The sequence below is a fragment of the Hyperolius riggenbachi genome, chromosome 12 (genome assembly GCF_040937935.1).
Source record: "Hyperolius riggenbachi isolate aHypRig1 chromosome 12, aHypRig1.pri, whole genome shotgun sequence".
Taxonomy (NCBI): Eukaryota; Metazoa; Chordata; class Amphibia; order Anura; family Hyperoliidae; genus Hyperolius; species Hyperolius riggenbachi.
In genome coordinates, this window is record NC_090657.1 from 222,004,325 (window position 1) to 222,016,582 (window position 12,258).

At 47.5% G+C, this 12,258-nt stretch overlaps 1 protein-coding gene across 1 annotated transcript; it reads left to right on the forward strand.

The window, feature by feature from the left end:
• Window positions 1-1,214: 1,214 nt before the first annotated feature.
• On the forward strand, window positions 1,215-2,783 carry LOC137541063 (E3 ubiquitin/ISG15 ligase TRIM25-like). The gene has a single exon (XM_068262206.1). It carries the CDS (start codon window positions 1,215-1,217, stop codon window positions 2,781-2,783), a length of 1,569 nt encoding a protein of 522 aa, XP_068118307.1.
• The last annotated feature ends 9,475 nt before the right edge of the window (window positions 2,784-12,258 follow it).

A 12,258-nucleotide genomic window follows, 5' to 3' on the forward strand; every position in this document is an offset into this window, starting at 1 on the left:
TTTTATTATAAACATTCATTTCTTATTTAATTTTCCTTTCCTGGTTGTTTACGCACCATCATAAGTGGTTTTCCCACATTTCCCCACCTATTCATGCATTGTTTTACTATTAAAAACAAAAAATCAAGTTTTGCTGGACAGATGTCTACATACACTTTTACTTTACTCATTTATGGATCTAAGAAGCATTGCATATCTAGATGGTCATTTAGAAAGTAGCCTTCCTGAAGTTTTGCTACCCAGAGTAGGTTCTCTGTCCATTACAGCGGTGGTGGCAGCCCTGTTTCTGAAATATTGTGTAGTTTGTGTTTCTGTAGCTCACACACTCCCTTCTAGTCTGTCTGCTGCCCATTAATTCCAGCTGTTTCAGCGCACCGGTTCCATCCACAAGGTTGGATGGTCTGTGTGTTGAAATACAGAAGGCATTGAGCGGTCCGGCCACTAGAGGGCGCATGACAGATTATTAGATGCAGGCAGTGCTGAGTATGTCACTGTGTAACAGGAGGACCCCCCTAGGACAGTTTCAAGTGGACCTGAACTCTTGCACAGGACAGAAGGAAAACAGGGAGAAATGCACCCTGTATGTATTTAGAGAGTTTAGCCTGTCTAATTCCCCCTCATCTGTGACTAATCACCACTGTAATTCGATCTCTCAGCTGTGTCAGCTGGTTGCTTTGGCAGAGCAGCTAATTTGTAAACACAGGGGGCCATATGCTATTCACCTTTTCACCTGAGTTTTTCTCATAGGTGAAATTTTCATATCTTAGTAATATAATGGGGTTTAAGCCCACAAGCAAGAAAATACTTGATAGTACTTTTTCTCCTAAATTGTTGTACTTTTTCAATTGCAGATTGCTGAACAATTAAAAACAGAAGATAAATAATTTGTCCTAGGAGAAAACTTTGGAGATAAAGTGAACTGAATAAGGCCCAGGATGTTAACCAAATGTCTGCTTCCATGAAAGCAGGAAGTAGACGCACTGCAGATTTATTGCAGGATTTGTATCAGCTGTAACAAAGAAATGTTTTCTTTAGAGGTTATTATGCTGTTGCTTATTTTAGAGCAGAGAGGAAGTTCTGAGTTCAGGTCCGCTCTAGAAGGAATTCCCAAAATAGGTTACCAGAAGCTCAAAGAAAAACAACAAACAGAAAAACTAATCTTACCGGTTCTGAGGCATCTTTATAAGAGCTGCTTCTCCCTCCCACTCACAACAATGGCTTTCACTGGTCTGAGAGACAGTCTGAACTGCTCCGTCTGTCTGAACGTTTTCAGCAACCCTGTAACGCTGAAATGTGGACACAACTTCTGTCGGGTCTGTATTGCCCGGGTTCTCCAGACGCAGGAGGGCCTTGGAGTTTACTCTTGTCCAGAGTGCAGGGAAGAGTTTCTGGAGTGTCCAGGGCTGCAGGTGAACACCAACATCCAGAACATCGTGGAAATGTTCCACTCCACTTCCCCAGAAACTGAGGACTTCCTTATCTCCTGCACTTACTGCATGGACTCTCCTGTACCTGCTGTGAAAACCTGCCTGCACTGTGAGATATCTCTGTGTGAGGACCACCTGAGAGTCCACCCCAACTCAGCCGAACATGTCTTAATTGGTCCAGTGGGATCTCTGGCGGACAGAAAATGCCCATTGCACAAGAAGACCCTGGCGTTCTACTGCTACAATGACTCAAGCTGCATCTGCGACAGCTGCTGCCTCGCTGAGCACATCAAACACGAAGTCAAGTCTGTCGAGTACGCCTTTGAGAAAAAGAAAGATAAACTGAAAAATGATCTACAGAAGCTGACCTCCAAGACAGAAGAGGTGGATCAGCAAGTCCGGAACTTACAGCTGAGCATAAGAGAGACTGAAGAAAAAGGCCTTCAGTTGGCAGAGAAGGTCACTGATCTGTTTAGGAACTTCAGGAGATGGATGGAAGTAGAAGAGAAGAAGGCCCTGAGCCAGATCTTCAGAGAGCAAGAGCAGCTTTTGCAACCACTTTCCCAACAGATCCAACTTTTGGAAATGAAGAAAGAAGAGTTGGCAGCGAAGCTACGTCACATTGAGGAGCTGAGCAACACAACTGATCCACTAATGGTCCTGCAGGACCAGAAGTCAGACAGAGCTGATGTGGCAGAGGAGAGGGATAAAGAATACCTGTGTGGACATCATTCTGGAGAACACCTGGATGAGGGTCTGATCTTTATGAATATACACTCAAGAGTAAACATGATCATGTCTAATGTAAGCAGGATTGGTGTCTCAGAAGCTTCAGATATCCTACTGGACGTGGACACTGCTGCAAATAACATATCTGTATCACAGGACCTGAAATCTGCTTTCCTGTCTACGAACCATCAGAATTACCCACAATCACCAAAACGATTTGAGGACGGACAGATTTTAAGTTTCAGGAATTTCTCGTCAGGGCAGCATTACTGGGAGGTAGAGACCAGCGAGATGGGAGATTGGATGATCGGATTGGCTTACACCAGTATGGACAGGAGTGGAGATCGGTCCTGGTTCGGAGAAAACGACAAATCTTGGTGTCTGGCCAGATACAAAAATAACTATTCGGTGATACACAATGGTGTGGAGAATTCCCTGAGCAATCAGTGCTTGTCCCACAGATTCTGGGTGTATCTGGACTATGAGGCTGGGAAATTGTCCTTTTATGAGCTGGTTGAACCAGTCAGACACCTCCACACCTTCAGCACCACCTTCACTGAGCCCCTCCATGCTGCCTTTGGTATTGTGGAGAATGAGGACCACTGTTGGTTGAGGATCAGAAGTTAGAGGAGACGGGCTTAGCAATAGGGGTTGCAGAGGTTTCAACTGCATCGGGGCCTTTGGGCCAGAGGGGCCCCAAAGGGCCCTCCCTCAACTTCAGTATTAGCTCTCTATTGGTCCAGTGCTGGTAATAATCACTTCTATAGATACTTTGAATAGTGGTAATCATTAACAAACTGTTCCCCATCCCCTTCTTGTATCTCTGAAACTGTAGTTGCCATTGGCAGGTTTTGGTGCGCCGTATCAATTGTTATGTATAGAGTGCTTGGGGGCCCCATTGTAAAACTTGCTCACCCAAAAACAAAGTTTTTTCACATGGGCACCAGCTGACTATTAAACTGCCATCATTTATTAACAAAGCTTTGCAGATTAAAACAAATCAAAGTACAGTTGTTTGTATCCAATCAAAATACAGCACCGTCCCGGTGTCGCCACCCACAGAGACCTGTCCGGTTGACAATTGTTTCGCTCAAGTAGCTTCCTCGTGGACCGCTGCTCTCCGCGGTGGGGATAAGGCTTGTAAAACTTGCATCGGGGCCCACAGCTCCTTAGCTACACCACTGAGAGGAGTCTTTGATTTACTTCTTAGCATTGCTTCCACAACCTGAACTGAACATTTCTGAACTTTGAGGGTAAATCTACCTTACTGCACGTTTCCAGAGATAGACTGTAATTATCTTAGCCAGGGCAAGAAACAATCAGATAAGCAAATAGTATCTACTATTCTTGCTCTGTTTTGTTTGCACTTCTTCTAAACTCTCCCTGTCATTAATATGATCTGTTTTGCACTTGTTAAGTTTCATTCTTGCTGTCTGGTTACCAGGCATGGGCAAACTTGGCCCTCCAGCTGTTACGGAACTACAAGTCCCACAATGCATCTGCCTTTGAGTCATGACTGTGGCTGTAAGATGCTTGCAATGCATTGTGGGACTTGTAGTTTCTTAACAGCTGGAGGGCCAAGTTTGCCCATGCCTGGTAGAGGGTTCATGTACTGATATTTCAGGAATATGCTGAAAAGAGAACCAATATACCGTATGGGCTGGTGTACATGATGTGGTGCTGACACTCAGAAGCGTCTACCTGCACTCTTAACTTTTCTTCTGAATGTCCCAGGGGCCCTCCTGCATGGAGAGAACTAATATAATAATAATAATAATAATAATCTGAACATTTGTATAGCGCTTTTCTCCTGTCGGACTCAAAGCGCTCAAGAGCTGCAGCCACTGGGACGCGCTCAGGAGGCCACCCTGCAGTGTTATGGAGTCTTGCCTTGAACTCCTTACTGAATAGGTACTTGACCTAGCCAGGATTCGAACCCTGGTCTCCCATGTCAAAGGCAGAGCCCTTAACCAGTACTCTATCCAGCCACCACACAATATGAAAACACACAATATGAAAACAGTGGCAGAAAGCCACATTTGGCTCCGCCTCCTCCTTCCAATCGGTTGGTTCATTCACTGCAAGAGGACAAATGAGACTTTTGTAGAGGTTATTGTTTGCACGTTGCAGCCGCGAGAGTGCTAATTAAAGGACACCTGAAGTTAGAGGGTTATGGAGGCTGCCATATTTATTTCCTGTTACACAATACGAGGTTGCCTGGCAAACCTGATCTCTTTGGCTGCAATAGTGTCTGAATCACACCAGAAACAAGCATGCAGCTACAGTCACACTTCAGTCAGAGCACCTGATCTGCTGCATGCTTGTTCAGGGTCTATGGCTAAAATTATTAGAGGCAGATGATCAGCAGGACAGCCAGGCAATGTGCATTCTTCAAAAGGAAATAAATATGGCACCCTCCATATCCCTGTCACTTCAGGGGCTCGATTCACTATAGCGTAATAACTGCTATCACAGCAGTTATCACGCGATCCGCCTCGCGCGTAAAAGATTACTTTGCGTGATAAGCGAAGGTTTGCACGTGATCGCGGCAGATCATGTGATAATTGCTGTGATAGCAGTTATCACCCTACAGTGAATCGAGCCCCAGGTGTGCTTTAGGGCCCATTTCCACTTGTGCGGTGCGAATTAGTCGCGGAAAATGCAAAATGAATTTGCACGCGGATGCAAATTTTACCGCAAATTCGCGGGCGTTTTCAGAGATGTTAGTAAGTATGCGAATTTAACTATATCAGTGCCTGTGTGCTTTTACATTGATTTTATGGGAAAACGCCCGCAAATTTGTGGTAAAATTTGCATACGAAAGAGCATGCGAATTCCCTATTAAATACATTGTATGCGAATCGCATTGCGGTATGTGAATTCTGCGGGGTCTACCGTGCAGATTTTTTCTGCACAGCAAAACGCTCAGAAATCCTGACAAGTGGAAACAGGCCCATCCACTTGTATTCTCTATGCGAATCAGCATGCAGGAAACGCATGCAGATTCGCTCTAATGGAATCGGGCCCTTAACCCTCCTGGCGGTCTATTAGAAACCGCCAGGGGGCAGCGCAGCAGTCTTTTAAAAATTTTTTTTTTTTTTAAATCATGTAGCGAGCCTAGGGCTTCATCCCCCCACCCGCTTCGATCGCCTGCGGCGATCTTTGATCAGGAAATCCCGTTCAAAGAACACAAAGCTACATGTTACACTGCAATGCTAACGTCACACTGTGAACGTCCGATAGACTTCTTATTGTAGTGCGGTAACCTGCGTTATAAGACTTTATTAAATGCAGCACCACAACGTCCTACTGTGAACTTAGCCTAACAGCGGTTATTATGCTGTTGTGTATACAGCAGAGAGGAAGTTCAGGTCCGCTTTAATCTTAATTTAGGCCGGATTTGTACTCACTGTAGATTATAATGAAAGGCTGTTATATAAAGTGACACTGAGATCTGTGTGTGACATAAATACTGTACAACAAGGACTGTGACATTGCAGGCATGTCCTGCGGGCTGTGATGATAAATAAAGATCTTATGGATGAGCCGGTTTGTGTCATCTATGGGGCTGAGTTGTCGGGCAATGTCTGCTCTCCGTCTCTGCAGAACTGTTCTTCACGGATTCCAGAATCAGCCTGATACACACAATCAATTTCGATTGGCCAGTTTTTCCACCACCAAGGGCCCATACTTGTATCTGCTGCTTCTGAAGAAGCCGGTTATCCTGTGAAACGGCTGTTAGGCTAAGATTTATTGCATGTACATTTTGAAGGTGTCGGGAGCATAAATAAAAGGTGACTTCTGTATGCAATTGGTGCCCGGAAATTCTCTTTCCTCTCAACTTTTTGATATAATTATCTGCTGGAGGCACAATTGCTTGTCTGCACCTGCATCTCCTGATCTGCCAAGTCTGCATCTAGTGCCGATTTTTTCTTCTTACAAAATTTGATGGACTACAAGGTTAAAGAGACTCTGAAGTCTCATAACAATCATGTTTTTATATAAAAAATCTCTTTAACATGATTGCCCTACCTAAAACGCTGCATCTCTGCGGCTGAACTCTAAATCCCCCCAACTCAACCCCCCCCCCCCCCCAATCCACTGCTTTCTTGGACATGGATTTTGCTGCCCCGGGAGGCAGAGCTTTCAACTGCAGCTCTGCCTCCATTTGCATCAATCCATTGCGGATCTCCGCCTCTCCGGGGTGAGGCGGAGATACGTACTGATAGACCCGTGGAGAGGCAGAGCTGCAGCTGAAAGCTCTGCCTCTCACGGAAGTGCTCCCTGCAGTGTGCCCCGGGGAGTTTGGGGGGATTTAGTTAGAGTTCAGCCACAGGAATGCGGTGTTTTAGTTAGGGCTATCATGTTAAACAGATTTTTAATATAAAAACATGATTTTTGTGAGACTTCAGAGTCTCTTTAAGTATACCTTAGGGCTGCATATATTGCTGGTACAGTATCCAGGGCTCCTTAAAAATTTCAGCCATTACTGAATAGAGGCAGCCACTGGCTTCCTGTGAGTGGCTCTGATACCTCTGTGGGCGGGACTTGCAGCACGTGTCCTGCAAAACTTTCTGCTCACACTTGAGCCAATCGTGAAGCCTCTCTTAAAAATGCAGCCAGTCATCATAAACCACGCACATCTGTAATGCAAGTGGCTCCGGTACCTCCACGGGCGGGACTTAGCACTAGGGATGATCAAAGGTATGCATATTTTTCTGAGTTGATGCAAATATATATGCAGCTTGAAAATGGACCAATCAATTTAAACCTGGGTTTAAAATGATTGGTCCGTTTTCAAACTGCATACATTTGCATAAAAAAAATTGCATAATTTCAGAAAAATTTGCATCTCATTAATCATCCCTACTTGGCACTCTCCTCACCACTCTCCTTAGTTTTGCAATGAGTAGGTCCGCTCTGATCTGCACTACAAGTGAAAGTAGCCTGTACTGCGCTCCACACGCTACCAGGCTCCACATGCTAGAGCAGCTGACCATGGGTTGCACATCGACATATGAAGCATGCACCGCCCACTGACATATGCAGCATGCACAAGCCACTGACATGACGGTGTTAAAATGTCAGTGGGCGGTGCATGCTTCATATGTCAGTGGGTGGTGCATGTGTCATATGTCAGTGGGCGGTGCATATGTCATATGTCATTGGGCGGTGCATGTGTCATGTCAGTGGGCGGTGCATGTGTCAGTGGGCGGTGCATGCTTCATATGTCAGTGGGCGGTGCATGTGCCATATGTCAGTGGGCGGTGCATGCTTCATATGTCAGTGGGTGGTGCATGTGTCATGTCAGTGGGCAGTGCATATGTCATATGTCAGTGGGCGGTGCATGTCATGAAGCATGCACCGCCCACTGACACATGCACCGCCCACTGACATATGAAGCATGCACCGCCCACTAACATATGACACATGCACCGCCCACTGACATATGACACATGCACCACCCACTGAATTATGACACATGCACCGCCTACTGACATATGAAGCATGCACCGCCCACTGACACATGACACATGCATCGGCCACTGACATGACACATGCATCGGCCACTGACATGACACATGCACCGCCCACTGACATATGCAGCATGCACAAGCCACTGACATGACGGTGTTAAAATGTCAGTGGGCGGTGCATGCTTCATATGTCAGTGGGTGGTGCATGTGTCATATGTCAGTGGGCGGTGCATATGTCATATGTCATTGGGCGGTGCATGTGTCATGTCAGTGGGCGGTGCATGTGTCAGTGGGCGGTGCATGCTTCATATGTCAGTGGGCGGTGCATGTGTCATATGTCAGTGGGCGGTGCATGCTTCATATGTCAGTGGGTGGTGCATGTGTCATGTCAGTGGGCAGTGCATATGTCATATGTCAGTGGGCGGTGCATGTCATGAAGCATGCACCGCCCACTGACACATGCACCGCCCACTGACATATGAAGCATGCACCGCCCACTGACATATGACACATGCACCGCCCACTGACATATGACACATGCACCACCCACTGAATTATGACACATGCACCGCCTACTGACATATGAAGCATGCACCGCCCACTGACACATGACACATGCATCGGCCACTGACATGACACATGCATCGGCCACTGACATGACACATGCACCGCCCACTGACATATGACATATGCACCGCCCACTGACATGACACATGCACCACCCACTGACATGACACATGCACCGCCCACTGACATGTGACACATGCACCGCCCACTGACATATGGCACATGCACCGCCCACTGACATATGACACATGCACCGCCCACTGACATGTGACACATGCACCGCCCACTGACATATGAAGCATGCACCGCCCACTGACACATGCACCGCCCACTGACATGACACATGTATCGGCCACTGACATATGACACATGCACCGCCCACTGACATGACACATGCACCGCCCACTGACATATGAAGCATGCACCACCCACTGACATATGACGCATGCACCGCCCACTGACATATGACGCATGCACCGCCCACTGACATATGAAGCATGCACCGCTCACTGACATATGAAGCATGCACCGCCCACTGACATGACACATGCACCGCCCACTGACATATGCAACACCCACTGACATATGACACATGCACCGCCCACTGACATGACACACGCAGCGGCCACTGACATATGATGCATGCACCGCCCACTTTTTACTATATCCAGAGTCAGAATCACGTAAGGGCCAAAAAACATATTTTCTATAACAGAAGTTTTATTATATCTGAGTTTACTATACCAGGCGCTGCTCCCATAGACTTATAATGGAGATTGGCCGGGACCTGGAGAGGTAGTTTACTATACCCGAATGTTTACTATATCAGAGTTTAATATAACGAGATGATAGTGTATTACTTTTCTCATCTACATCTTGCAGGTGCTGAAATGTATTCTGAGCTAACATGAGATAACATCTCCTATGAGGAAGTTCAGGAAAAACCTGAAGATCACCATTCTTGTAAAGCCGTGTTTGTGACATGCGGGTCTATTCCCTGCCCTGCGGTATAACGGCCGAGGGTAGACTGTGCACTGCAATTCTACCGGTAAGAACGGCACCAGAGTAGCGCGCATTGCGCAATCAGCGCACCTCACTGTACACAGGTCACACCCGCAGCCCTGTGGTGTCCGTAGGCAAAATTGCCGTGTCAAACCAGCATCAGTTTCTGCACACGCCTGTTTTACCGCAGGATACCGCAAAATCGACCCCGTGATCTTTAAAAGCAAACCCCGGTCCTCCCACTGACCACCAATCCAACACTGAGACCCTCAAAAGTTCACGACCGCACTCCTGCACACAGAGCAGGATCATCCACCAGGCAAGCTAGGCAGGTGCCTGAGGCCTAGTGGCTGTCAAGGGGTCCTGACCCCTCTCCAGCCCAGATTACGAAAAAGATCATAAGGGGGCACCACAGATACCACCTTGTTTAGGGCCCCATTCCATCCAACTCTGATGCAGCAGAGGATTTACGCCACCTGCTGCTTCCGCTCCCAACGCGATCGTGTGCACCCGAGAGGGGTGATTAAGCTGTCATATGACACTTTGGCCGGTGTTGTGTCTGATTACGCTGCCTGTTATTTTTGCACTGCCCGTAGGAGACTGTGCGGCCACAGTTCCTGTTTATATATGCTGCTGGTGGTAAAATATAAAATATCTCCGCTCCCACACATCCTACACTCCCTAAATTTTCAGGGTAGGGAGGGGACCCCCCAAACTACCTCTATGCCAAATTGCAGCCCCCGAGACCCACTGGTTCCCGAAATAGGTTTCTCTAATCTATCTCCTGAACCAGTGGGGCTTGGGCGCTGCAATTTGGCATAGAGGTAGTTCGGGGGGTCCCCTCCCTACCCTGGAATTTTGAGGGGTGTAGGATGTGTGGAAGCAGAGATAGTTATTATTTTACCTTCAGCAGCATAATTAACTTCACACTGAGCATGCATGCTACTCAGTGTGGAAGGGAGCTTCCAGGCAGCGCAATCAGACATTACACCGGCATCCCTGCTCACTCTGACGTAAGTGTCGGGTTGATGACGTCATCAAGCTGCGACCTGGAACTTAACAGCAGTGCAAGCGAGGATGCCGGCCAGAGCGGAGGGGGTAGAGCTGCTCATCGCTGGAGCCTGGGAGGTGAGTAAAGGCTGCTGGCTATATGGGGGACACCACACCCAGATATCTATACTCCGGGGGATCCGGCTGCCTGGCCCCCCCAAATATGCCTCCCCCCCCCCCCCCCCCCCGCATGTAAAATGGCCTGGTCCTTAAAGGGAAACTGAAGTAAGAGTTATACGGAGGCTGCCATATTTATTTCCTTTTAATCAATACCAGTTGCCTGCCTGTTAGCTCTGCAGTAGTATCTGAATAACACCAGAAATAAGCATGCAGCTAGTCTTGTCACATCTGACTTTAAAGTCTGAAACACCTGATCTGCTGCATGCTTATTCAGGGGCTATGGCTAATAGCATTAGAGGCAGAGGATCAGCAGGGCTGCCAGGCAACTGGTATTGCTTAAAAGGAAATAAACATGGCAGCCTCCATATACCTCTTTCTTCAGTTCCCCTTTAACCTCCCTGGCGGTATGAATTGTGCGGCTGCGTGGCCACGGGAGGGATTTTCCTCACTTTTTTTTTCTTTAGCATGTAGCTAGCCTAACGCTTCCCCCCTCCCTGCGGCGTCCCCACGTACCGTTAGATTGCCGCCGGCGCCGCTTGCCCATAAGGAAATCCCGTTCTGAACGCCGCCATGGCGATGAACGGAGTGACGTCATCGACATCGCCGACGTTGTGACGTCACAAAGAATCGCGATCCACCCCATAGCGCAGCCTGGCGCCCATTGGCCAGGCTGCGCAAGGGGTATGCAGGGGGGGAGCCATGTATCGCGGCGCATCGGCGGCGGGCGGCAGCGATCGCAGCAAACATGCAGCTAGCAAAGTGCTAGCTGCGTGTTTGAACAAAAATTATGCAAATCGGCCCATTAGGGCCTGAGGAATCCTCCGCGGCGGCTTACCCCGTGTCCAGCACGGGGGTTATCGCTAAGGAGGTTAAGGCAGGTTAGGCAGCTGGTCCCCAGAGGGTTAAAGTAAATCTGTAATGTGGCAAAACCTTCTTCCAGGTATTCAGAAGTGCACGGGAGCATATTGTAAAAGTACGCTTCCGCGCATGCACCTTGCGGCAATGATTTTTATAAAATCCCCGTGTCTCCATAGACTAACATGACTTCCAGGCCGACGCAGATCACCACAGCTCGCCACAGAAGACGTGCGGTAATGTAGTTCTGGACCAGCGGCGGGGATGCGGCGAAAACGTCCCTTCCGTCGCATCGCAATGTGGAAGTATGAAAATCTTCATAGACTTTCATTTCAAATTAAAACACCTATTTTTCTTGCTGTGTTTGCCTGCAGCTGTGCTCCTATCTGATGGAGCAGAGGGGGCTATACACACAGATAGGCATCCGGCATAACAAGTTAGAACTCTTTACTGAAGAAAAATATGCAGAGATAAATCGCACACTGCCATCAGGAAATGCAGCTTACTTACAACAGAGAGGAACACAGGGTGAATACAGGAAATAATCACAATACCATAGAAATCTACACATCATTCTGCAGACAGTGACATCTAGTGGTTGCTTTACTATACTGCAGTTGAAAGTCATTGGGCTTGATTCACAAAAGGGTGCTAACATAGCACACCTAAAAGCTTTGGACATGCTAACTAGGGTGCTAAGTAGTTAGCACACACAAACTACTTAGCACCATAGTTAGCACATGCAAACTTAGCACCGTAGTTAGCACATGCAAATTACTACTTAGCACCGTGCTAACTAGGGTGCTAAGTAGTTTGCATGTGCTAACTACGGTGCTAAGTAGTTTGCATGTGCTAACTACAGTGCTATGTAGTTTGCATGTGCTAACTACTTAAGCACCCTAGTTAGCATGTGCAAAGTATGTTAGCACATGCAAAGAAGCTTTTCACTGCCGTGCTAACACTTAGCACCCTTTTGTGAATCAAGCCTATTCTGTTGATACTACCAACACTATCCATACAGATACAGACCT

Coding starts and splice junctions, on each gene's coding strand:
- LOC137541063 (XM_068262206.1), top strand. CDS start 1,215: ATGGCTTTCACTGGTCTGAGAGACAGTCTGAACTGCTCCGTCTGTCTG.